Raw genomic sequence first — 27,682 nt, 5'->3', positions numbered from 1 at the left:
GACACGACTGAGCGACTCAGCAGCAGCAGCAGGAGCTTCCATACTGGTTTCCATAGTGGCTGCAGCAATTTACGTTCCTGAAACAGCGCTCAGGGGTTCCCTTTGGTCCTCATCCTGGTCAGCGCTTGGTATTTCTTGTCTTTTTGATGAAAACCATTCTGACAGGTGTGCAGTGATATCTCATTGTGGTTTTAATTTGCATTTCCATGATGATTGGTGATGCTGAACGTTTTTTCAAGGACGTGTTGGTCAGGTGTCTGACTTTTATCGTTTCAGTTCAGTTAAGTTGCTCAGTCATGTCTGACTTTTGCGTTTATCATTTATGGAGTCCCAATTATTTATGATTATATTAATTTTACTCTAAAGTTACTTTAAAAGGTTTAAACATAGAAACTAAATAAATACAACATTTCACACAGCTTTTAAACAACTATTAAACCAAGACAAACTTACGAATATAAAATGAACAGAACTACACAAACCAACGTAATTCAAATGAACAAAATCAGTGTCCTGTGTTGGATCATGTGTTACTGAAACTAAATCGCAGTTTATAGGGTGAATACGACAGTGACGACTTCGACACAGAATCTTCTGAGTTTGGGGTGCCTCTCTGCTTTTGTGTGCCATGGGACACTTTTATTTTCTTTATTTGTTTGTCTCTATTTAAAACACGGGGTGATGTTTTGTTAATACAACTGCCGCAGTGTTTCTTCGTCTTTGCCAGGATGCATTATTTACATATTAAAGTTTGTTCTTTTGTCATTACCTCATGGCAAGTAGTAACAGTTGTACAGTCAGTCAGCTGTTACAGTGTAACAAGCTACCTCCAAATGCAGTGCAATAGAATGAGGGTCTGTAAATGTTTGTGTAAACGGCCAGATAGTAAGTCTTTTAGGCTTTGTGGCCCATATGTGTCTGTCACACTACTCAACTCTGCCATCCATCAGTGTGAGAGCAACCAGAGGTGTGTGTATTCTAAGACTTTGTTTATGGAGGCTGAAATTTGAATTCCATGTAATTTTCACATGATAAAATAGTCTTCTTTTGAGTTATTTTCAACCATCTAGAAATGTACAAACCATTCTCAGATGGTGGGCTATACAGAACAGGTGGCGGGCTGGATTTAGCCCGCAGGCGCCGGCATATAGAACAGCAATCGTTTATCCTTGCTGGGGTATCTGCTGGTTGATTGCAGCTCCTCACTGATTCTGGTGTGTCCGCTGGTTGCCGGTGGTTGGGCTGGTTTAGCTGCGCTCCTCAGTGCTGCTCAGCCTCCAGGCACAGGGTGAACCCGGCTCTTCACCGAGGGCCAGGTCTGCTCCAAGTGTGTCTGTTCTGGGCCCAGACTCCAGGGACTCCTGGGAAGCTCTTCTTCTGTGGAGGCAGAGGCCCTGCAGGCAGGGCCTCACAAGCCCATGTCAAGCCTGTGTTTGCATCTTGCTTATTACCATCCCATTGGCCAAACAAGTCAGATGACCGAACCCAAAGTCAAGGAGTGAAGAATTAGAGGCCACCTGTAAGACAGAGTGTAGTGCAGAGTCTCATGGCCAGGGTAACAGGGAAGGGCAAGAGCTGGACCAATTCAGTCTCCCACATGTGCCAACTTGGAGAAGGAAATGGCAACCCACTCCAGTTATCTTGCCTGGAGAATCCTGTGGATGGAGGAGCCTGGTGGGCTGCTGTCCATGGGGTTGCACAAGTCAGACACGACTGAAGCGACTTAGCAGCAGCAGCAGGTGCCAACTCAGTCACAAGCCCAGAGCTGCTGCTGTTCTGTTGCTCAGGCGTGCCTCACTCCTCTCGACCCCGTGGACTGACTGCAGCCCGTCGGATTCATCTGTCCATAGGATTCTCCAGGCAAGAATACTGGAATGGGTAGCCATTTCCTTCTCCAGGGGATCTTCCTGACCCAGGGATCGAACCTTCATCTCCTGCATTGACAGGTAGATTCTTTACTGTCTGAACCACAAGGGAAGCCTGTGTCTGTTGGTTCAGTCATGTCCCACTTTTCACGACCCCATGGACGGACTGCAGCCCACCAGGCTCCTCTGTCCATGGTATTTCCCAGGCCAGAATACTGAGTTGGGTTGCCATTTCCTTCTCCAGGGGATCTTCCTGACCCAGGGATCAAACCTGCATGTCCTGCATTGACAGGCAGATTCTTTACCACTGACCCCTTGGGAAGCTTTCCGATCTGTAGCGTGAGGTACACAGTTTGTTTCCAGCTGATTTCTCTCTGGCAACATGCCCATTCTTTTAAAAATAATATTGACTGATTGATTTGTTTTTGGTTGCACTGGCTCTTTGTTGCTCGTGCGGGTTTTCTCTAGTTGAGGAGAGCGGGGCTGCTCTTCGGGTGAGGTGTGTGGACTTCCCATTGCGGTGGTTTCTCTTGTTGCGGAGTGCGGGCTCTAGGCTGCATGGGCTTCAGTAATTGCAGCTCGAGGGCTCTAGAGCGCGGGCTCAGTAATTGTGGTGCAGAGGCTTAACTGCTACAAGGCACGTGGAATCCACCACGACCAGGGATCGAACCCATGTCCCCTGCATTGACAGGCAGGCTGCCATCCATTGTACCACCAGGGAAGTCCAACATGCCCATTCTTATTTGCATTTTTGCTGCCCCCGAGATGGGCAGATTCTCCTGGCTCTCTCCCTAACCCTTGCCCTGAGACCCTCATGTCAGGCATAATGAGGAGACCAGTCTCCTCACACTAGTCCTCAAGTCCTGGCCCGAGGACTCATTTCACCAGTTTCTCCAACAGCCAGATTTATTACCGCAGAGAGTGAGGCCGAGTGTGTGCAGGGTAGGGGGTGGTCCTTTCTGCGGCTGGATCCAGGGCCAGTTCCCTTTCCAGGCAGAGCAGAGGGACTTGGAAAGGGAAGAGGTGTCTGCATTGGTGACAGGGCTCTGGAATCTCTTTCCTCCCACTTGAGGGAAGTGTGTCTTTGGGCTAGTCACCGTTCTCTCTGAGCTCCATTTCTCTGATCCATCAAATGGAGACCCCACCCCCAGTCTAGGGGAACATCCCCCATGAATTGTGAGTGTTCATGCTTGTGGCATGCCCGGTGCATAGCAGGTGATGAGCCCGTTGCAGCCTGATTATCTCTAGTTAGCTTCATGTGGGTCTCAGGACTGACTGGGGGTGATGAGTGAGATTACAGATGTGGAATTTGTGGTTGTGTGTAAGCATACCTCATTTCCCAGGTCCCCAGGGCCTTATGAAATTTGATAATTAGAATAATAAAAGGCAGCATGTAAAGTTTTTCCTCAGAATTGATGGGGATTGGTGCCAGGGACCTCCATTGATACCCAAATCCATGGATGCTCAAGTCCTTTATATAAAATGGTGCAGTGTTTGCAAATGACCTACACGTACCTTCCTGTGTACTTTAAACAGTGTATTTATTTATTTGGCTGTGCCAGGTCTTTTGTGGCATGTGGCAGTCTCTTTAGTTGCAGCATGTGGGATCTAGTTCCCTGACCAGGGATCGAACCAGGTACGTAGATAGGGCCGACTGTACTAATTCCGTTGTTGGTTAAATGGTGGTGGGGAGGTGTGGGGATGGCTTAGATCGTGGTTCTTGAGCCTCCTTAGTCACCGAGGAGGTTATTCTCATATACCAATATTCATAAAATGCTGTACACGTTTTAGGGAATTCATCGACACCAAGTCAGGAATCCATGGCTTGAATAATCTCAGAGGCCCCTTTAAAAGTTCTTCATTCTGTGTTTCTGGGCGTAGCAGAGGTCAGAGTTCAAGTTCACGTCTAGGTTAGCCTCTTTGCATGCTGCTAAGTTGCTTCAGTCGTGTCCAACTCTTTGAGACCCTGTGTGCTGTAGCTGGCCAGGCTTCTCTGTCCGTGGGATTCTCCAGGCAAGAATACTGGAGTGGGTTGCTATGCCCTCCTCCAGGGGATCTTTCCAACCCAGGGACTGAACCCGCATCTCCTATGGTCCTGCGTTGGCAGGCAGGTTCTTTACCACTAGCACCACCTGGGAATGTCACCCTCTCAGTTTGCCATTCTGGGAAGTGACTGAAGGCACTGTGATGCCGTCAACCTCCTGGGCCTGTGGGAGGAGCATCTGTGTGAAAGAGCTTTGTCAACTGTCGATGGCTTCACAAATCATTTTTGTAACTGCTTTGCCCTGAGAGGAGCTGCAGAGCTGAAAATCCGAATTCTTTATGGAATCAATGGGTTCCTGGAAAGTTGCAAGCAAATCAGGTTTTTAAAAATCCAATCTCTGCAGCATCTGGTTATGGAACCATTTAGAGGAACCCAGCAGTGAATCGTCAATGGTGGCAGACGTTCTGCAGCAAAGCAGATTGTTCTTCCCTATTAAACTGCCCATCTTTCTGTAGCAGATTTGCTCAAACCAGCAGCAAAGCCAGGAGTTCAGAGAGGACCCCAGGACGTTCCTGATTAATTCTCATAAGGTCATCCGGGGAAGCCTGGGCTGACATCTGTCACGCGGCCGAGTGCTCAAGAGCATGGGCTATACCTACAGAGTCTGAACTCCAGCTGCCCCACACATTTCCTTTGTGGCCTCAGGCAAGCTGCCTACTGGCTCTAAACCTCAGTTTCCTAGTCTGTAAAATGGGAATAATAGTTGTAGTTACCTTCATTGAGTTGTGAGAATTCATGAAACAGGGTACCAGAGTACTTGGCACAGTGAAGTTGCTCCATCAATGGCAGTGGGTAATGTTTTAAGGCTGATATCTTTGTTATTACCATGGTCAGAAGTAACATTCTAGTCTACATGGACCCATGCCTGTCCCAGGGAGGCAAACCTCATGTTTTTTATATTATTTTCTGAGGGTATGCCCATGTAGAATCACAAAATTCTTAAACAGAATTTTATAGGTCATTTAGGACAGACTTCCACTCAGTGGGAAAATTCTTTTTTCAGTTCTCCTGATAGTGGGTTGTCCTGCTGCTACTGCTGCTAAATCGCTTCAGTCGTGTCCGACTCTGTGCGACCCCGTAGATGGCAGCCTAAACACCCCCAGTGACAAGAAACTCACCTCCTCACAAGGCTGCTTGTACTATTGCAGGACTATTCTGCATGTTAGAACATGTATGTTAGGACTGTTCTGCATGCACATTCTTCATGCCTAGTTCAGGCCTCCATCCCTCAAGTGGTCCTGGTTTTGCCTGCCCTCCCCTACATGAGGGTCCTTCCTACATTTTATGATGTGTCTGCTTACTCCAGCCTCTTCTTCTCCAGCCTAAGGGACCCTCTTCCAAAGGACTAAGGGACCGCCCTTCTCTGGTCAGACCCAGGTTGTCAGAGTCCTTCTCACATCACAGTGTTCAGAGCCTGGGCTGGTCTAAGAAGTGCTGAGTTCAGAGTGGCCAAGGAGTTGACCTTGAGGGATAAGGCAAGGGAGGGTGCTGGTACCCAGTCTCCTGGGGCCTGGTCCTGAGCATGTCTCTGGCCCAGCTGGCCCTTCCTGGACCATCTCAGTCCCAGGACTTGAGGTCTACAGCCTGCTCTCCACTTGGATGATGGGGGCTCATCAGTAGCATGTGATGTGCTCTGAACACCCTCTGTGATCCTGCTCGCCCCCTGCTTCCTCCACTAGAACTCCCTCACCCTATTCTTCTCCAAGACTTCAGCTAAGATTCCACACCTCCCAAGAAAGTCCTCGATGACCACCAGTTACAGGGCTCCAGCTCTGTGCTCCCATGTTCCACAGAATTCCCCACCGTAGTTCTGACCGCAGGACAGCACAGTGGCCTCTTTCCATGTCCGCTGGACTGTGAGTTTTGTGAGAGCAAAGACACTGCATTCCCAAATCACCATTTTATCCCCGGAGCCTGTCCTTGTAGCTGCTCCCTGGGTGATGTTTGTTAAATGAATGAATCCTTGATTGGAGAAAAGCCTGACTGATGGAAAAGAAAGATATGTCAAGAAGCATCCCTCAGCAAACCTGGGATCTGAACCTAGCAACAGAGATCTTAGGGAGCTCCAGAGTCCCTCACAGCTCCCCACCCAGGACTCTCAGCCCAGCTGAGGCTGCAAAAAGTCTGATTATAACTGCTTGTTGTAATACATTTAGCTATACAACAATAATGCATATAGTTTTACAGCTATATGTTGTAATACATGGAGTTTTACGCAAACCTCCCACCACCCAGAATGAATCATAACTGACATTTGGTCCCCTTAATAAACATAATCATGACTGTTTATGGAGTGCCTTCCACATCAATCATTATGGCAGGGCTGCAAGGTTGGTTTCCCCATTTTACAGATGAGGATACTGAAGGCTGGCCAGTGAAGTCACCTGCTCAAGGCCACTTAGCTTGTCAGTGGTGATGCTGAAGTTCCAGCCGATGCCTCAGGCTCCATGGCTCTCACTTCCCACTAGGCATTCTTGCAGCTGGCTTCTGGACCTACAGACACTTCTGTTTCTCCCCCGGAGAGAAAGGAGCAATCAGAAAGTGCTAATGAAGGATGATTAATATTATGATAACGTACATGGTTCCATGAGATTCTTGGGAAGGTCGCTGAAGACTGGGGTGTCATCTGGGGAGACTGGCAGGGGAGGGGAGACCTGGCCTGCATGTTTTCTCTTTTTGTCCATTAATTTTAAACCACGGAGACAGTAAAGTCTCAAAAATAGACAAAGCAAAAGCTGCATCCTCCTTCCCTCTATCTCCCCTCTAGAGGTAATCAGATATGAGAGTTTGAAGTGTATCTCCCAGGCTTTCTGTGCACAGATAAACACACAGAGTGATGTGCTGGCAGATAGTTAACAACCTGCTGGCGATGGTTGTGGTGGGGAATACATGTGCCAGTTTCCTTGGTGTCAAGGCTCCCCGCATGTCTGGTTTCAGACCGCCAACATGAAGGCACTAAATGAGCAGATGGGAAGAGCTGTCTTTAATTAATGACAATTAATCTATAGTATTTCTACTTTACAGATGCCAACATCCTCAAGAACATCCACATTGTGAAATGTAGTAAAGTAATTAGAAAGCTTTGGGCATTTGTTACCTATTAAAAATTAGAATATACTGAATTGTAAGTTCATATAATTTAATTTTTAATAATGACTGTGTTTCACAGCTGGTTCATGAGACTGGAAAATTTCACAGTCAGTTCTCAGTAACCAGGACAAGCCAGTTCTAGCCACTCTTTTCCTTTCCACTCGAGTATGAACCCTATACAATTTTTTTTTCCCCTTTAGCTTGCTTGTTATTTAAAAGGCTCTTCATCAGATCATTCATTCAACTAGGACTCTACTGCATGCCATGGCCTGTGTTAGGGACCAGGGCCAGGCCACCGTCATGAGCAGATAGCCATGTGCTTGGTCTTCATCAGCTTTCGGTGTAATGAAGGAGCAGTCACCGCATTGACAAGTAGACACACCCTGCAGTTAGGCCTCTCAAAGGAAGCAGCAGGACCATGTTTACAGACAGTGTGAGAAGGGCGGGCGTGTGGAGGTCAGGGTGTGGAAGGGGAGAACCTCCTTGAGGTTCAGATCAGGAAAAGCTTCTTCCGAGGAGCAGACAGAAACCAAGACCCCAAAGATAAGATGGGACCAGCCACGCGAAACCTGTTGGGAAAGAGTTGCCCTAGGATAACACATTCATGTGGGTGCCATTTCTGTAAACTTTACAAACATGCACAGCAATTCTGTGTGTTATTTTTTAAGAAAAAGTCCTGGAATAGTAAGAATCAAGAAGGCTCCCTTCCAGCCTCAACAGGATGGTAGTTACCCTTGGAAGGAGGGTGGGAAAGACAGTGAGTTGGAGGCAGAGATGGTCTTCAATGACATCTGTGTATTTTCCTGATGTTAGGGGAGACCGAGGTCTGGGACAGAATTGGCTGGTGGTCGTTTTTGCTGGCTCTTGCTGATGGATACAGAGCGATCAATTGCATTGCTCTTTATAATTTCTCAACACCTGAACTATTTCATGGTTATTATTTTTTAAAGAGTCGCTGCAGAAGAGTGAATGGGGGAGAGGCCTGAGAGAGTTGGGAGGTAGGCAGGGACCACGTTGTAAAGAGTTGAAGATGATGACCTTAAGTATGATTTTTGCTTTAAGTACAGTGAATGCCTTCTTGAGCTGGTGGGCGGCATGTTCTAAAGTTTACATTAATAGGGTTCTCTGGCTGCTATGAGGAGAATCAGAGGAGAGTTAAGAAAGGCACTGGGAGGTTAGTTGGGATCTCTTGTCGTTGTCTTGAGGAGAGCTGATGATGGCTGGAAGCAGTGGAGACAGGAGCAGTTTTGAAATCAGGTTCAGATGACATGCTGAGGGATTAGATACAGGGGATCAAGAGAGGGAGGCATGACCCCTTTGTTCATAGTACCACTGTTTACAATAGCCAGGCCACAGAAGCAACCTAAAAGTCCACTGAGAGATGAAGAAGTAAAGTAAATATGTATGTAGTATATACATATTGACACAATGGAATATTACTCAGCCACAAAAAAGAATGAAATAATGCTATTTGCCGCAACATGGATGGACCTAGAGATTATCATGCTAAGTGAAGTAAGTCAGAAAGAGAAATACAAATATCATATGATACTACTTATACGAGGAAATATGACACAATGAACATATCTACGAAATAAAAACAGACTCATAGAGAACAGGCTTGTGATTTCCAAGGAGGAGGGGATGGAGGAGGGAGGGACTGGGAGTTTTGGATTCGCAGCTGCAAACTATTACCTATAGGATGGATAAGCAACAAGGTCCTACAGTATATGGCACAGAGAACTATATTTGATATCCTGTGATAGACCATAATAGAAAAGAATATGAAAACAGATATATATATATCTGTGTGTGTATATATATGACTCTCTGCTGTGCAGAAGAAATTAGATACAACATTGCAAATCGACTGTACTTCAATACATTAAAAAAAAATAGGGAGGCATGAAGGATGAATTTTTTTAACAGCTTTGTGGAGATATAGTTCACGTACTATACACTTCATTCATTTAAAGTGTACAGTTCACTGGGGTTTGGTGGGGATGGCTTTCTTTCTGAAACCTGAGTGGATGGTGGCTCCAAATGCTGTGAAGGAGAAAAAGGGAGGAATAGGCTGGGGGTAGGGCCTGAGGTGAGTTTGAACTGCCAGTAAGACATCACGTCGTGTGGGAAATTAAATATTCATGCCTGGGGCTTGAGATGAAAATCTGTGAGTAGTGAACAAATTGAGAGTGTGGGAATAGATGTAAATACCCAAAGAAAGAGTATAGTTAGAGAAGGTGTGTGTGGAGGAGGCGGTGAGGCTTCCAGTCCAGATGGACGGAGAGTTCATGCTTTGAGCCCCCTCCCCCCAGATAAAAGGAAGGAGAAGAAAAGAGAGAAGCATAAAGTGACTGCCGGGCTGAAAACAAAGGCCCATAGAGCTGTCATCTGGTACAGGCAGAGACAGCCGTCAGTTTTAGCTCCTGAGGGGCACTAAGAAATAGAAGTGTTTGTGTGAGGTGGAGAGGGGTGCCAGGTTGACTGCTTAAAATGAGAAAAAGCAAGCAATAGGCAGACAGACTCCTATTCAAGATGAGCCTCTGGACCCAACCTCCAAAACTAATGACAATTAATGTTACAAAGAGAGCCTTCAAAAACAATGACAATTGAATTCACTCTAATTAAAATATAAAAACAGTATTTTTTTGAAAATGAATTTAAAACAACTGTTTAGGGTCTGTCAGGAATAGGTTTGACTGTGAGATTCAAAATAACAGTGGCTCATGCAAAACAGGAATTGTGTTCTTCTATGAATAAATTCTGAGCCTGTATTAAGTCCTCAGGAATCTAGCTTGATCCAGCTAGTCACTGTCTCAATGCTTGGATTATAGCCTCATAGTCCAAGGTGATAGCTAGAGCTCCAGCCATTACATCTGCATTCCAGGCCATAGGATGGTAAAAGGGTATATATCAGCTGACTTTTAAAGAAGTTTTCAGGAAGATGATGCATGACACTTCCACCTCCACTCTACTGGCCAGAACTTGGCCAGAGGAGAAGTCAAGAAATGTATTCTGTTATTACAGATAGCTAGGCACTCAGTTATAATCCAGGGGTTCTGTTACTATGGATGAAAGGGATAATATATCATTAACACTCACAGCTTTGGGATCTTCAAAGAAAGAGTAAGGATAACATCCATTAAGAAGAATAAGACTGGCATTTTTTGTTTGAATTTAAAACCTCTCTCTTAGAAAGATGGTGTTAAGAGAGTGAATAAACAAGCCACAGACTAGAAGAAAGTCTTTGTAAGTCATATTCTGATAAAGGAATTATATCCAAAATGCATTAAAAAACAAACAAACTCTTGTGCGCGTGTGCTAAGTTGCTTATTGTGTCTCTTTGTGACTCTGGACCGCCAGGCTTCTCTGTCCATGGGATTCTCTAGGCAATAATAGTGGAGTGGGTTGCCATGCCTTCCTCCAGGGAATCTTCCCAGCCCAGAGATCCAACCCACGTGTCTTATGTGTCCTGCATTGGCAGGTGGGTTTTTTAACACTAGCGCCACCTGGGAAGTCCATTTCAAACTCTCAGAATTCAACCGTAAGAAAAAAAAAAGTCCACTATTTTAAAAATGGGCAAAAGATTTGAATAGACACTTCACCAAACAAGATATGCAGGTGACAAATGAGTGCACAAAAAGATGCTCAAGTGTCATTAGTCATCAGAAGAATGCAAATTAAAACCACAATGAATACTGCCTCATACCTGTCAAAATGGCTAAAACAGAAAAGCCAGTTCATCCAAGTATTGGCAAGGATCTGGATCAACTGGAAATCCCACATACGACTGAGGGGAATATAAAACAGTGTAACCATTTTGGAAAACAGTTCAGCAGTTTCTTAAAAGTTGAACGTATTCTGACCATGTGTCCCAGCAATTCCACTTCTACGTATTTGCCCAACAGAAATAAGTGTATGTATTTATACAAACACCGGTGTAGAGAAGGGATGTGTGGACAAAGTGGGGAAGGGGAGAGAGGGACGAACGGGGAGATCAGGATTGACATACGTACACTGCCATGTGTAAAGCGGCCAGCAGTGGAGGCTGCTGGACAGCACGGGGAGTGCATCTCAGGGCTCTGCGATGACCTAGAGGGGTGGGTGGGGGATGGGAGGAGCGTGCAAGAGGGAGAGAATATATGTATACATATAGCTGACTCACTTCATCGTGCAGCAGAAACTAACAGAATATTGTAAAGCAATTGTACTCCAATAAAAGAAAAAGATTTGCTAGTGATGTCTTTTAGCAGCGTTATTTGTAATAGCCAAAACTAGCCACAACCCAAAAGTCCCGCAATAGGTAGACTAAAAAAATAATGACGCATCCGAGCGATGGAATACCACTCACCAGTACAAAGAAATGAACTCTGGTACACACACCAGGAGGGACGAATCTCAAAATAACTGTGCAGAGTGAAAGAAGGCAGACATGCCTTCCATTTGGTTCTATTTGTATAAAGTTATGGACCACATCTATGGGGCTGCACAGAGTCAGACGCGACTGAAGCGACACAGCAGCAGCAGCAGCAGCAGCATGGACCGTGCAAAGTAATTTGTAGTGACAGAAAGCAGCTCTCTGGCTGCCTGTGGAACTGCGAATGGGAGATATGGAGAGAGGCAAGAGCTGGGGATCACAGAGGCCATAAAGTAGTTCTTAGGGATGATGGATATGTTTATTATCTTGACTATGATATATACATTTGTCAAAATTTATCATGACATACTGTATGTTAATTATATTTCAATAAAGCTGTTAGAAAAAGAAAGAAGGAGCACAGCATTATGAAACAAAATAAGAAAAGATGAGTGTGAAAAAGAACTAATAGAAATAGAAATTTCTGGGAATGAAAAATATTATTTGCATTAAACATCTTTTAAAAAGGAAGGAAAGAAAGGAAAGACATCAATAGTCATAAACTCTGGAATGAACATGGTCAAAGAGAGAATGAGTGAGTTGAAAGAGCATCCCAAGAAATTTTCTGAGAACATCACCCAGAAAGACATAGAGGGAAAATTATGAAAGAGTAGTTGTAAGACCTGGAGAATAGACTGGGTTCCGACCATATGTGTTTAATGGCACTTCTGCAAGAAGAGACTAGAGAAAATGACTGAGAAGCTGTACTCAAAAGCGTAATAGCTCAGAATTTTCCAGAGTTGAAAAGGAGGTATAAATCCTAATCGAGTAATATGCTTGACAACTAATGAAAATTTTAAAAAGTAAATCTCCACTTTAAAACCACATAGTGAACTGCAGAACATCAAGCATAAAGAGGAAGGCTTAGAATTTGCTGTAGACGGATTACCCACAAAAGAACAGCAGAGACTAATAGTAAGTTGCTTAAGAGCCTATGGCAGCCTTTTTGGCAGTCTTTATTTTCTGAAAGAAAATAAACTTCATCTGTCTAGAATTCCATATCCAGCTGAACTGTGATTCAAAAATGGTGATGAAATAAAGACAGTTTTATGGAAGATGAAGGGGTCCACCCCGAACCCTGAGGTTCTTGAATATTTAGAGATTGGGGAGAGGAAGGACCCGCTGGAATCACGTGTGCCCGGTCATCTGGTGTCAGCCTCTATCTCCCGCAGAAACCGTGGAGAGAGAGGAACGCCTGAATTCAACTGCTGTTGCAATGTGATGTTCTTGGCAATGCCGCTTGTTGGCATGTGCTGGGTATTCCTTCAAGGCAGAGAAGGGAGATGGGATCCCTGCCCAGCTCCGGGTCGGTCCTGCAGCAATGGGGGCTTAGTAGGGAGGCCACAGGGAGGGTTCTGGGTGGTGGCCTTGGGCCCTGGTCTGGGGAGGAGGCTGGGGACGCGAGAGCCCACCCCTCAAAGATGCCCATTTCAAGACTGTCTCTTTCTTCCAGATTGTGGACAAAAACAACCGCTACAAGTCCATAGATGGGTCAGATGAGACTAAAGCCAACTGGATGAGGTGAGTCCTGCTCTCTGCTGCTTTCCCAAGAGCCTTGTCCAAACTCTGGAAAGGAGGCCAAGGGAGCACGTTGGCCCTTTAGAGTCTCCAGTGGTGGAAGTCCCTGAAGGCCCTGGGACTGCTCTTGGCAGGAACATGTCTAGCTCCGGGGGACCAATCCTCTGACTCCCCCAGGCTTCCATCAGAGGGTCTGGAGGAGGCCTGTGGCAGACCAGCTGTTTACGGGGACACACATGTCAGTGTCTCTGGAGGCCCCAGGCCCCAGCCTGCTGGCATTCTCGCGTGGAGGTGGGGGTGTCCCTGGACTGTGACACCTCTCGCAGGCAAACTCCGGCTGGATGGGGTGCAGGACACATCAAAGTGCAACTCCCAGCCATTGTTTAAAAGGCCCCCAGGGAAAAGGGCGCAGTCCCTAGATTAGTTTTTGATTGTTAGAGTGATTTTGTCCATTGCTGGGGACAGAAGTTTGCACCAGAAGGATCCTTCACCGCCAGCCAGAGTGAGCAGGAGACTGGCCCAGGGCCACCCCGAGGCAGCTGCGCTGAGCTTTCCTTTGGGTTCTATGCTGCTGGCTTGTGTGGTGTGCCTGGGAGTTGGGAGGCATCAGCGGGCAGTATGGGAGGTCAGTCTTGCCTCATTGCCTCCTTGGTGGCCTGTCTCTGGGATTCAGGAGCTGTGAAGAGGTTAGTAGCTGGGTTGCGAGCTGGGTCTTGGAGGCCTGAACCCGAGGCAGTACCGCACCATGGATCGGGCCCTCTGTCAGTGTCTGTGCCCCGTAGGGCTGGGGGCTGGAGGGTAGAGGAGAGATCATGCTTGGAGGGAGGGCAGTTAGGGCCTCCCTGAGGGGAGTCTGCTGGATTTAAACCCTGAGACTTGCCAAGCAAATGCAGAGAAACTGGTTTGAGGTGGGGAGGCTGCGGTGAGTTGTCTGGTCCCCTTTCCCTGGGCCCCACTGCCCACGGGTCTCCCACCTGAGGCCGGCTGGCAGCCGGGCAGCTGTGGACACTCTCCGGGACACTTAAGGATTCGCCCCCTGATTTGTCGGAGCTGCTGTCCTCATTGTGATTGAACAGGTGCAGAAGCGGAACCGCTGAGAACAGGCAGGCCCAGTCTTGTGCCATGGGGACCTGCCCCGTTTCACACAGTCAGGTCAGCTGTGCCCTGAAAGTGGCTCCAAGAAGGTGGGTGGACATCTCTGGCTGCCCTCTTCTCCCCGATCACTGGGTTCAGGCCAGATGAGCACGTGCAACTCAGCCCTTATTCCTGAGCACCTGCGGTGAGTCAGAGCCTGTACGGGGCGTCCTAGATAGATGGGCCCAGCCCTGCTCCCCGGCCCTCCCAGGACTCACACCTTCTGCTGTGGAAACTGCTTTTTCTAATGAGGCTGTTCCAAGGAAGTGAGGGCGATGTGCTGTGGGGACTCAGATGAAAGCGAGGGTGGGGAGGGCCTTTGAGCTGGGCCTTCAGGGGAGGCATTTGAGGGCACTTGTAAGCAAAGACTCAGAAGTGGGGAGTGGCGACCAGGTGTCCAGCGGGCGATCAGATGGGCTGCATGGCCCAGACCCCTGGCCCGTGGCTCTGGCCTGGCTTTAGGCAAGCAAAGGAAAGTGTGTGTGAGTGTGATCCGCGTCAGGCCTTTCTGCACTGAAGTTTTGGCCAGGAGAGCTGATTCAGTTCCGCTCTTCCATGTATCTCTGATCTTTCCGTTTGGGGACAAGGCTTTGCCATCACTGCAGAGAAGGGGATTCATCACCTGTGCTAACTAAGTGGTCATCTGGCGCTCCCACAATTCTGACTTCATCGGGCTGGGACTGAGCCCAGGGCGTCGGCAGTTTGTAAAGCTCTCCAGAGTGATTCTGATGCACTGCTGGGGTTGAGAACCACTGCTCTGCTCTGATCTTCATGCTCCAGTGGTAAAGTGAGGCCCGGAGCAGAGCAGGGTCAAGATGATGTGGTCAGCGGCAGAACAGGACTGGAATCCATCTCTGAGCGTCTGGGCCAGTGTTCTCTCTGTGCATGAGGGGCCAGGCCAAGCCTGGCTTCCGGGGCCTCAGGTGGGTGGGTTCTGCTATTGCTGCCTTGCTGGCCTGGCATCTGTCCTGTTCCTGCTCCAGGAACCATTCTGATTCAAGATGGTGCCAGGGTGGCCCACAGCTGGAGGGCCCTCATCTCATTAGAGACTCAAGGGGTAGGCTGGGGTTGGGTCTGTGGTTTATTGACGGGGAGATGGCCCTCGGGTGGTTCCTGGGTTGAGGGGAAAGCCAATTCATCCTGGGACCCTCTTGTTCCCCCTTAATGTACGGCTTCCATTTGTACAGCTCCTAATTTGAGGACACGTTCACTAGCTTAAGGGCTTGCAGAAGATCGAATGGAGTTGGTTAATTTTCTCAAAACCTAAGTTTAGGCTGGGAATAGAATGGACACCCACTTGTTGACTCTATGGCAGCCCCATAGTGGGTGCTGTGCATTCATGAGATCGGTGGTCCACAGCCCTGCAGGGGCTCTTTTTGTCTCCTGGAAGCAGTGTGTTGAGATGTTTTTGGTTGTCACAACTCTGTGGGTGAATGCTGCTGGTTTCTATCGAGCAGAAGCCAAGAATGCTGGTAAATATCCTACATTGTCCAGAATGCCCTCTCTCCTACCAACAAAGAATTTCTGATCCTAAATGCCAGTAGTGGTGAGATTAAGAAGTCCTGAACAGATTCCTTGTGGCAGCCCTTGGAGGTGGCACCGGGGAGACGGGGGTGGGGGCGGGGGACAAGGTTTGCATAGGAGACTCAGCTTCTAATCCAAAGTCTGTCTGAGTGCAAGGCCCAGGCCCTGGCCACTGTCTTGGGCGGGTGACAAAGCCTCCACCTTCTTCTTCTGCCACTGGGGCTGTGGTATTCTGGGTGGGTGGAGTGGGGAGACAAGGGCTGAAGGATCTTTGCGCCCTGTCCCTTGCTGTGGCTTTGGCAGCAGCCGGAGGGAATGAATCAGACTCTGGGTCTCCCATCATACTCTGGGATGCTCTCTTGGGCAGATCTTTGGGACCATGGACATAAGATAAAGGGTGGACAGAACCACACTGTGGGAAAGAATGAGTCGCAGAGCCAGAGCAGGTGCCAAGCCAGGGGGTTAAGGGCTGTGCTGTGCCCATGACCGAGGACCCTCTGTGCAGATGGAAGCCAAGGGCCTTCCTGGTCTCCATCAAAGTGGACCCTGTCTCCCCATGGATGCTCAGGGTCTCCTCACGTCCTACCCATGAGCTGCCAAAAAGGAGCTGCTGCCAGCACTGCAGTGGAGTGGTGGTCAGAACAGGGAGGAGCCTGCCCACACCCAAAGGTGGGGACCTGGGAGACTAGGAAGGGGAAGAGACCCACGGGGTTGCAGAACAAGCTTTCTGTGACCACGCCTTAATCGTGGGCGTCACCAGCAAGGCCACACCCCTCGGAAGCCCACTGTAAATAGTCTCCCTGTTGAAAGAATCTTCCTGCAAGCCCCTGGGTTTGCAGGTCTGTGCAACATCTCTGAGTTCAGGCTGTGGCCTCGTCCTAACCCCAGTAAGGATCCTTCATGCCTGTTGAGGGCTTTAAAGCTCTTTACATCAGCGTGCTTGTCCCTCCTCAGTAACAACCCCTGGTTCTAGGACGGGGAGAAGGGGGCCAGGGGAGGCTGCCGAGCTGCCTGCCCTGGCTCCTCGCAGCTAGTCAGAGGCCAGGCGGGACCCGAAACGGAAGGCGTCCGGCTCCGTCCGCGCTCCCGTCGCGCGCGCCGCGGCTCCTGCTGCCCCGCAAGCAGCAGTGCGAGGGCCCTGGTGCCAGGAGCTGGGTGTGGTGGTGGTGAGCGGGCGAGGGCGCCCGGACGCCTCCTGGCTCCTCGGCTGGGGGCCGGCACTTAGGAAGGAGGAGGCCTGCCGCCTTGACGGTCATTTACCCCATTGTGCTTTGTGGGATATTCAACCCAAGGAACGTGGCGCCCCTGGCCGAGCGTAAGAGGAAGCCCAAGTTCTCCAAGGAGGAGCTGGACATTCTGGTCACTGAGGTGACCCACCACGAAGCGGTTCTCTTTGGGAGGGAGACCATGCGGCTGTCCCATGCCGACAGGGACAAGATTTGGGAAGGCATAGCTCGGAAAATCACCTCCGTCAGCCAGGTTCCGCGCTCCGTCAAGGACATTAAACACAGATGGGATGACATGAAACGGAGGACCAAGGACAAGCTGGCCTTCATGCAGCAGTCCCTGTCGGGCCCCGGAGCCGGGGGCCGAGCCCCTGCTATCGTGCTCACTGCCCACGAGAGGGCAATCGAGTCGGCGCTGCTAACGGCCCGGTCCGGGCACGGCTTCCCCAGGGTGGAACTTGACGGCACGGACAGCCCTTCCACCAGCTGTGAGTACCTCCCCCCTGCTCCCCTCCCCGCGCCCCCTGCCCCCCTCCCCGCGCCCCCCTTGCCTGCCTCCCGCTCACTCCTGGCGATGTCCCCCGCACCTGCCTTCTCTCTCTCTCTGCTGTTCCTTTCTGCCTCGCCCAGCCCTTCCATCCTTCCTTCCTTCCTTCTCCCACTTCCGTCCTCTCCCCGCCTCTTTCCCTTCATTCATTCTAGAATATGTCCTGAACATGATGCTGGGAGCTGGGAAGACAGAGTTGATTCTAAAACCTCCCCCAGCCCTGCTCTTGGGAAGTTCCTTAGACTCTTGAGAATAAGAAACCTTTCATTAAACAGTTGCACGAGGAAATGAGTAAAGAAGGATCAGTAGATGAATACAGGAAGTCCTGAGAACAGAGTTGACTTGGTGGGCTTAAGACCTGTCTTCCCCCAAGGGCTGGGAGCTGGGCTGACTCTCGCCTTCCTGAAACTCAGACTAAGTTTTTGAAGCAAGCACCCGCATTTTCCTGCTGGGTTCAGCCCTGCAGATTAGAGAGCAGCCGGTGGTGGTCTGAGAGCAGGAGTGGACTGGCTGGGAAAGGCCCCCCACCCCCCACCCCAGGGAGAGACAGTTGAATGGAGATGAAGGGTGGGGAAGAGTTAACCCGACGGGTGTGCGTGGGGCGCAGCGCAGGGGAGGGGAGGAGGGCCTCACAGGCAGAACAGCATGTACGAGGCCCCGCATCAGGAAGGCGCTTGGCACGTTCCAGGAACAGAGAGGAGCCAGGGAAGCCCCGTGCAGCAGGAGAAGGGGGAGGGGCGTCGGAGGAAGCCGGCCAAGTCCCGGGCCCCCGAAAGCTCAGGCCTGTCTGTGTGCCTGTTCCCAGGGTCTTTGTTTCTGTGATATTTCCGCGGGGCCTCTGTGGTGCCTTGCTGGCTTCTTTTCTCTGTGTCCTCTGCCTCTTTCTGCCTGCCCCAAGGCTGTCTCTAAAATCCCTCTCTCTGCGCTCTGGTTCCTCTCCCCATGACCCCTCCACCTCTTCTTCTCCCTCAGCAAGTATCTTCCTCTTTCCCCCTCTGCTAAGAAGCAGAGGCTCAGGATGAACGCTGATGCCAGGGGCTGGATGGGTGTGGAATTTCCCGGCCTAGACGGGGCGGCTGTCCTTTGGGGCTGTAGTTCTTGGCGCTCACCAGAAGGGGGAGCACTCGAGACCCCCACCCCCCCCTCACCCCTACTCCTTGCTGGGGCTGCCACCCCCTTTCAGCTCTGCTTCTGCACACATCTGTCCCCACCTGCGGTCCCAGCTGGAGGCCGTCCGGCTTCCCAGTGACCAGCAGGGCAGGAGGGCTCCAAGGATGCCAGCCAGGCCAGCCCAGGGGAAGATGGTTCACAGAGACCCAGCCTTCCCTTCCCAGGCCCCCTACTGCAGGGAACGTGCTAATTTCCTGTCTGGCCTGGGAGGGCTCCTGACAGGGGGCTACTCAAGAGTCAGCTATTAAGAACTAAGGACGAAGGAGGACACCCTCCGGTCTGACCTCCGTGTGGTCCAGATGAAGCTAAGCTTCCTCTGAAACTAAGCTTCAGACGCAGAGGTAGTCTCAGGACTAGATTCAGAATAGGGATTCAAACCTGGGTCTGCCAGGTCCCCGAGAATCCCAGCTCCCAAGTTTCAGGACGATGCTACCAAATTATGAGAAAAAGAAGGGGGCTATCTAGGTGAAGTCTGTTTCTTAAATTCTGTCTTGCTCATCCTTCTGTCTCCCCGAGACTGAAGGTAATGAGGTTACCAAATGTGACATGAGCTGGGCAGGGGGCCCAGGACCCCTCCACCGCAGGCGGGACGGGCCCTCCTTTTCCCAGCTGCTGCGGCACTTGGCCAGGGGCTGGGTGGGACGAGGCCCTGAAAGGGAGGGAAACGACGTCACCACAGTACATCCTGGTCCTTCCAGCGCCCCTCTCCCACAAAGTGGGAGTCCACCAAGTGGGGGTCTACAAGGCACTCGGCTCTCTCCCATGCTGGCCCTAAGGAGACGGTAGGACCCTTGGGAGGCACGCAGCCCAAGATCCGGTCACCTTCCCTGGGGTGGTTCTGAATTCAGCCCCCCACCCTGCGTACAGGCAGAGAGATGAGCCTGTCTGAAGGGTCAGCCTGTATGTTTTTCGCTCTTGCTGTGGGAATTTGCTCAACACAACCTTGGTCATGAGAGCCGCCGAGATCTGAGTGTGCAGGGCTGGGCCCCTCGCTGGGACGGGCCGCATGGAGCGGTCTGTCTGATGCTCCCTGTGGGCCATCGGGTGTTCCTGGGTAGATGGGATGTGTCTGCTCCGGGAGCCCGCCTGGAGGCACCGAGGGAGCAGCCGGGCTGGTCGTCCGGGTAGATGTGCTCCGCCCTGCCTGGGCTTGTCTGTCCCAGCACCGCCATCCCTTGCCTCCTTTCTCCAGTCTTGTCAGCTTCCCCACCATGACCAAAAGTGGCACATTCCAGCAAGGCCACAAGGTGGCCCCAAGCAACGCAGAAACGGCCGCGTGGGGGCTGGACCTCGGGGGCAGTGGCCAAGAGCATCACAGCACCATCCTGGCAGTGTAGGGCTTTCTTCTGTCCTCTTGTGTAGTCTTCTTAACAGCCCTGCTAGATGGGCAAGAGGTCGGGGAGGTAGGTAGAGCAGTTGTTATCTTTGCTTTGAGAAACTGAGCTGCAGAGAGAGGAAGTGAGCCCGTGGGTTGACATGCCGTCCCTGGGACCGTGGTCGCTCTAGAGTGTCGCTGTGCCTGGGATAGGAAGGGGGCCTGAGGTCTGGGGGGGTTTGTGCTCACCTGTCTCCCTGGGGTGCTTGGCCCAAACACCCTGGGGGCCTAGGGAGCAGATACTTTTCCACGGCTGGATGGGGAGCGAGCAGAGGCCAAACTAGGCAGAGGGGTATCGGGGTGTGGGGTGGGGGAAGCTGGTAACTTTGCCGGTGGGGGGGTGTGTCCAAGCCCAGAGCTGCCGTCTTTCTCCCGGTTGTAATCATTCGCCCTTCTTTGTTTTTTTATCCCCCAAGATGATGAAGACGAGGAGACCCCCGGGCCCTCGAGGCAGCCACTGCGGGTGCCCCTGCGGCCTTCGCCAGAGGAAGAGGCCTGCCTGGCCAGGCCCACCCTGCTCCGTTCCTCCTCCTCCTCCGACCAGTCCGAGACCGTGGGCCCCAAGCCGGAGGCCCTGCCCCGGCCCTCGCCCCAGGCTGCCTGCAGGACCCCTCGGCCGCACCCCGGCCCGCCCAGCGCGGGCCTGGACTGGCAGCTCCTCCATGCCCACGCCCAGCAGACTGAGGTGTTTCAGCAGTTCTGCCAGGAGCTGGTGGCCGCACACCGGGACCTCGCAAGCAGCATGCAGGCCATCGGCCAGGCTATGGCCGAGCTGAGCGGCCGCGTCAGCCAGGCGTGCCAGACGCTGATGGAGATCCGGGATGGGGTTCAGGCGTCTCAGCGGGGGCCTGCCGGGGCCACCCCCGTGGGCCCCAGCCCCCCAGCCGAGGCTCGCCCAGTGGAGCCCCCAGAGGCGCCCCCGGTACCAGCTCCAGCACGGACTACCAGGTCTCGGAAGAGAAAGCACAATTTCTAAGCCGGCCAGTTGCACTGGGAGGAAGAAAGCTGGAGGAGGGGCGTCTGGCCTTGAGACGGGGGAGCAGTCTCTCGTGTCTACCATCGATGACCTTGTAGGGTGCTGGGGGGACTGTCATCTCCTCACTGAATACAGGTTGGCTGCCCTGGGCTCAGCCCGACTCCCTCATCTTTGGCAGGTGCTCAAGATGCAGGAAAAACTGCCTGCTCAATGCTTGCTTGTCCTGGAAGGTCAGCCTCCTCTTGGTCTGCATCCCGCGGCAGCAGGCCTTGCAGGGAAGGGAGCTGCAAGAGCATCTCAATGGAATCCTGCTCTCCATCCTCAGGGCTGCTGTACCAGCCTCCCAGGCCCTGATTCTGCTGCTTTCGGGGGGCTGGGGAGGGGGGCAGCGAGGCCTGCGGAGGGGCCGGCAGAGCTCAGCCCCTCCAGGAGGGGTCTGCCCTCCCCTCCCCCAGGGCTCTGAGCCCCTGCCTTGGCCTTCTGCTTGCCCTCCGTGCGTATGCGCGCGCACGCGCGCGTGTGCTCAGCTGCCGTGCTTGCCTTTTGTGGGGCGGGGAGGAGAGCCAGATGACGTCAGAGCAAAGGGAAGACACGACCTGGTGATCGTAGAGCACTTTACGCTTCTCCGAGCGTGTGAGCTCGGTGGGTCCTCAGGACAGAGCGGGAGAGGCAGCTGAGTCGGGGGTTACGGTCATCATTACCACCATCCTCATCTGCATTTCATAGATGACAAATGAAACAGTATCGTCTATTCGGGAGTGAGGGCAGAACCGGAAGTCGAACCTGTGGATTTTTCCAGCTCCCCTGTCAGAGGCCAAATCTAGACTTGGGACGGGTATTACTCCTTTCCTGCCCCTGCCAAGCCCTCTGGGCTTTGAGTGGGAGGCAACAGCAGCATTTAGGATGTGAGTCCACCCCCGGCCTCCCACCTACCCCTTCCTCCACCCCACCCCCACCCCCCGACCCCCACCCCACCCCCAACCCCGACACTAAGGCTGACAGCCAGTGGCTGGGAAGAAGTAGGGTCCAAATCTCAGGATCTAGAAGGCAACCCCTCCCCTGGCTTCTAAAAGAACCCAGAACCCAGCAGGGCTCCTGTCCCATTCCAGGTTCTAGCATGCCGTGCCTCCGCTTGCTTGGGCTGCCTATGCATTAGCTACACACATCTCAAAGCTTTGTGTTTGGTTTTGGAGTGTGGGGAAAGAGCCGGGTTCTTCGAGTTAGGGAGGGAGTTGGGGGTGGGGGGTGTGGCAGTTGCAAGCTTAGCTCTGACATGGGTGCAGCTCAGCTCTGTGTCCTCTTTGCTCCCTGGCCTGAGGCTGCCATATATCCCCAGCCGTCCACCCTTCCACACCAGCCTCCTAGAGCCAGGGGGCTGGGAGGATCGCTGTGCCCAGTGCCCGCCATGGCCGTTCCTGGAGTGCTGCTTCTAAACCCAGCCCGAGCTTTGCCCCGTGTTGGGAGAATGGAGGGCAACTGCAGTGTCCTGGGCTCCTTCTCCCATTCTGTGGTTCTTTGGGGGTTCCCGATCCCCAAAAGTGAACACTCCCCTGTCTGACAGCCTGATGGCTTGACTATATTGCCTGGCATTGCCCCACCCTCTGATGCTGGAATCAAAGATTGCCTTCCCAAGTATTTTTGTTAAGATGGCAATAAAAAGAATTGATCTCACACTTGGAACACACTTGGTCTCCAGCATCTTTCTTTGGTGTATATTCTCTTTCTTCGCTTCCTGTGAAAACCTCAAGGCCCCCGAAGCAAGGGTTAGATGACCAAGGGAAAACATGTTGGTGAGAGGGGCTTGAGTGCCCCTGGCATTCTCCAGGTCCCATCAGCTCTCAGACACCCTGTGTTCAGCACCCTTAAAGGAAAGGAAAGGAATTGATAGGCTGAGGGAGGCAAAGCATCCACATAAGAAATTGTTTTCACTGTGTTTAATTTCTCTGCTCATCAAAAGTGAGATGTTGCTCAATGAATTTTACCTTTTGTCTCCTAAAAGTGTGTTAGGGGTCCTGGGGGAGAAAGCCCCACCATTTCTGGCAGGAAACTCTGGAAGGGTCAGGGGCTGTCCATTTGCTAGGGTACCTCAGAGCCCCCTCTGAGACACTCATTTTTTTTGCTCACCTGCCCATTGATCTGGGTGTCTGACTGGCACAGGTAAAGCCCTTCTCACCCAGCTCTGAGGCTTCTCATGAAGTGACTTCCTCTGGCTCCCCTGGGGAGTTTCTTCAGCAGGAAAGGGACCCCCTGACCTATGCATTGCCCTGGCTTATTTCCAGTCACAGGGAGAGATTCTCCCAGGCAGGAAATGCCCAGGTCCTGACCAAGGATCCATCCACTTTCTGGAAGATTCCAGCCTGTCTTTGATCTCTTGGAATCTAGGTCCTCCTTTACCATTTTTGACCAAAAAGCAGGGTCATGGAAATGAAGACTATCCAATCTCCAGGAGATGCAAAGATGCTGTGAAACCAGGCCTGGGGGTCTTTCCCACCAAGGTCAAGGTGCTAAGTGGTGACTGGCTGGCCTCTCCCTCTGGCCCTGGGGAGAGAAGAGGGCATGTAGGAAGCAGAAGGGACACAGAGATGCAGAGACTTGTCGACTTCAGATGGAAAGGTTTTCCGCTTCTTTTTCTTGGCTTCAGTGGGAATGTGGGGCTAGCAAGTTAAACAGGAAGGAGAAACTGGTGCCAGTGGATGGAAATGAATGAGCAGCCAGTTTCAGCTTTTAGATGGGGACATCGCTCCTAAGAGTCTGAGGCGTCCAGCCGTGCCGAGGGAGGGCTGGCTGGGTGGTGTTCTCTTAAAGTCTAGGTGAGGATCTAGGGGGTGAATGCCTAACCCAAAGACCTTCCCAGCCCAGAATACAGAGCAGAATACAGAGCCCAGCCTCTCCTTAGTCATTCCTTTCCTATCTCTGCCTCGGGGACTGGGCTGCTTCCTTTCCATCATAGACAGAGCCCCTGGGTGGGAGAGTCTGAGCCTGGCCTTCATCTATCCCTGCCGACAAAATAGATGCCCTGTAGATTGTTTTCTCTCTTGAGTTGAAACTGATAGTTCATTTCCTGAGCCAGTTAGAAAATATGGTGCACTTGATAAGACTCAGTGGGTGAGGTCTGAAAAGTGTTGTCTTAGAGCTTATCTAGCCAATACCCAAAGTCAGCAGAGTTGAGAGTAAAAACAATCCATTGTCATCATGAAAGTTTCAGTCCAGAACCACCCCACCACCATCACCACCACCACCACCCACCCCCTTGATTGCTTCAAAGGGTTTGAAAAACTGTCAGATAAGCCCTAGTGTTCACAGATCAGCCTATGCTGTGCATTTTCTATCATCCTTCTGACATACTCTGTGCTTCCAGCCAACGAGGTAGTGACTGGAAACAACAAATAGATTTTCACTCCCTGGAAGCCTTCGGTTCCAGGAAGGGCCCTTGTTCACCTGCAGCCGTGTAATGGAACAGGCGTGCTTCTGCATACAGGGGTTGTTGAGTGGGGACAGAGGGATTCTAGGCGTGGATCCAGCCGTTTGGGTGTTACCGCAAAATACTTAAAAGTGGGAGACCTGGCTAGAAATAGTTGATGTTGGGACTTAGCTGGCTCCATTTAGCTTTACTTCAAAAATGATTTAACATAAACATCTTTTCATGGGAATGGATTGTTTATGATTCACTGAGAGCTCCCATGTGTATCTTATTTCAAATGCCAACTTTCAGAATCACCAAGTACAACAGGATGCTGAACCAGTTTTGATCTTTGAAGATACTTTGTGATCTATACAAAGTTTTGGAGTCCTCTTCCTAAATATTTTAATAATTTATTTAATTGAAATATAGTTCATTTACAGTGTTGTGTTGATTTCTACTGTACAGCAAAGTCATCCAGTTATACCTACATATGTATGTGTATGTATAGCTATATATATTCTTTTTCATATTCTTTGCCATTATGGTTTATCACAGGATATCGATTATAGTTCCCTGTGTTAAACAGTGGGCTTCCCTAGTGGCTCAGCTGGTAAAGAATCCGCCTGCAATGCAGGAGACCGGGGTTCGATCCCTAGGTTGGGAAGATCCCCTGAAGAAGGGAAAGGCTCAGTAGGACCTCTCTTCCCCTAAGTATTGATTCTTGTTGGGTTCAGAAAGTGTGAAGAGGTAGAAAGGGAAATGGACTTGAATCTTTCTAAACCTGACATCTTCACCAGGTTGCTCTTTGGAATAAATGCCTAATCGTTTCGTGTTCCTCATCTACTTTTTTCTCTTCAAGTTGAATGTCAGAGAAAATAATTCTATCTTTTAGAGCCGGATAGCTATTTAGAAACTGGAAAAAGGAAAGATTGTGTACTTTTCCCCTTGGGCTCTGTGATTCAAGTGATTCTTGTTAGAACAAAACATGAATGAATGGTTTGCCTTCTGGGTCAGGGAGTGGAGAAGTTTGATCTGCCTCAGTTCTGCTCTGTGCTGACCACTAGGCTGATTAATTTTGGATGTCAGATCCCAGGCTTTTGCTAAAATGGGGACTGGGAAAAGAGTTTGCACATTTAGAAGAAATCTCACGTATGAAGAAAAAATAGACTCCTACAGTTGGGGAGTTGAGATTATATGTGAGGGGCGCTATGCCTGGGGTACCACAGATGTGGATTCCCAAAGCCGCTGGCCACCATGACTGTCCCCACTGACAGCCTGTACTGGAATTGGCATTTGTACTGGAATTGGCTTTTTTAGGGGGTGGGGGAGAGGGATTAACAGTAATAATTGCTTATTGAGGAAGACTTGGAAAGTACAGAAAATTATAAAGAAGTAGAACCATCTATAAAGGCTAATCACTGTTAAAACATTGGTGTATTTCAAGTGGTTTACCAGGCTTGTTTTTAAAGCATGATTAGAACCACAATACATCAGTCCTGTTGTTTCCACTTTGCATTATATTGGGACCGTTTTTCCATGTCATAAAAGATTCTTTGAAAAGATTTTTCTGTAGATGAGTAACATTCCAGCATACAAATATACCACGGTTTATTAAATCGTTTCTCTGGTTTTAGACATTTAGATACTTTTGCACTATTACAAGCAGTGAAACAAGTCAGCATTGTGGTGTGCAGAGTTTGCATTCTTGATTCACATCCTAACATTTTGGATATTTTTTTTCCTTAATTTTACAGAAACTGTGGGAAAATCCACATAACATAAAATTTACCATTTTAAGTGTAAAGTTCAGTGGTATTAAGTACATTCACAGTGTTGGGCAAACAGCACCAGCATCCGTCTCCAGAACCCTTTTCATCTTCCCCAACTGAACTCTGTACCCATCGAACACTAACTCCCTATTGCCCCCTCCCCCAGCCCCTGGCAAACACTATTCTACTTTCTGTCTCTGTGAATTTGACTACTCACAGAAGTGGAATCATATACTATTTGTTGTTTTGTGGCCGGCTTATTTCACTTAGTAGGTGTCTTCAAGAATCGTTCATGTTGTAGCGTGGATCAGAATTTCCTTCCTTTTTATGGCTATTATTCCACTGGGTGTCTATACCGCATCTTGCTTATCCATTCATCCATCAGTGGACACTTGGGTTACTTCCACATTTTGACTGTTGTTGCATAATGCTGCTGTGAACGTGAATGAACAAATACTTGTTGAAGTCCGTGTTGCCAACTTGCTTCCCAAAGGGTTGTGCCAGTTTATTCTCCACCATTAGAATGGGAAACCCTAGTCTTGCCACCTTTACCAGTACAGAGCTGATCACTTAAAAAATTATGTGTGCCAACGATACAATGTGCTACTTCGCGCCTCTTTTCTTATCAGTGATGCTGAATACTTTCATTTATTCATCATCCATTTGGATTTTTTTCTGTGAACTACAGTTTCCCTCAGACTGTTCCAAGTGCAGTTCTCTGGGCTGGGCCAGTCAGAGAGACTCTGATTTGTTCCCTAGCTTTTAAGACAAATCATAGCATAAGGAAAAGAAGGGGGTTTTGGGGGGGAGGGGAAGATACTTGCTTTACAATGTTGCATTAGTTTGAGCTGTACAGTGAAGTGGATCAGCCATATGTGTACATACATCTCCTCCCTCTTGGACCTCCCTTTTTTGACTGCAAATTTCCTAGGCACTTGGATAGCGCAGAACCCTAAAACGCCAAATAATGTCCTCTTGTCCATTTGATCTGTACATCTTCACCTGCCTGAAAATGTTGCATCACCTCACCTTTTGGAGGTGAGTGAGGTGGCAGGTTGGATATTGGGGATGTCATTTCAGAGCGAATGGGTGAGAGCTGCAAATTCTAAGGGTTCGACAGAACTTTGAAGGTTTTCTGGGCATTGCTAAGTTGGTGCTTTACATGCCCACAAAGGAGCCATGAGTTCTAGCAGGAAAAGCATAGACCTCAGTGCTCTATTTCCCATTTATTAGCGTGTGACCTTAAGCAAGTGACTTAGCCTCTCTGCGTCTCAGTTTCCTTACCTGAAAATGACTTAGATTAAGTGGTTGCTCACCTTCCCTTGCCCCTTATTTACCTACCTCTCCTGTCTCCCCTGGGCATCCTTTTTTTTTTCTTTTAAGACTTTGATCTTTAGGATTCATTCATTGATCCTGCAGGCACCCTTGTCACATGGTTCCTTCTGCTAGGCTTTGTGACGTACCGGAAACAATTCAAGGGCCTCACCCTTACCACCATCAGAAACCTGCGGGTATCTGGGAGCCCCTGACGTATAAAGATAGTGAAGAGGGGGACTCCCTGGCAGTCCAGTGGTTAAAACTTTGCCTTCCAATGCCAGGGGTGCAGGTTTGATTCCCACTTGGG

At 50.1% G+C, this 27,682-nt stretch overlaps 1 protein-coding gene across 6 annotated transcripts in view; it reads left to right on the top strand.

The window, feature by feature from the left end:
• PRDM11 (PR/SET domain 11) overlaps positions 1 to 27,682 on the top strand; it is a 95,617-nt gene that overhangs the window by 52,801 nt on the left and 15,134 nt on the right. For 5 of the 6 annotated variants that reach the window (XM_070383504.1, XM_070383506.1, XM_070383502.1 and 2 more), the window contains exon 5: positions 12,870 to 12,937. In XM_070383504.1, coding sequence (XP_070239605.1) covers positions 12,870 to 12,937 — 68 coding nt within the window. Of the gene's footprint in view, positions 1 to 12,869; positions 12,938 to 16,884; positions 17,307 to 20,326; positions 21,840 to 27,682 lie in introns of those variants that run through there. The other variant, XM_070383507.1, reaches the window with a different exon arrangement.

Source organism: Bos mutus, chromosome 15 (genome assembly GCF_027580195.1).
Source record: "Bos mutus isolate GX-2022 chromosome 15, NWIPB_WYAK_1.1, whole genome shotgun sequence".
Taxonomy (NCBI): Eukaryota; Metazoa; Chordata; class Mammalia; order Artiodactyla; family Bovidae; genus Bos; species Bos mutus.
The sequence above is the reverse complement of the archived record's forward strand: the minus strand, read 5'-3'. Positions and strand labels throughout refer to the sequence as shown.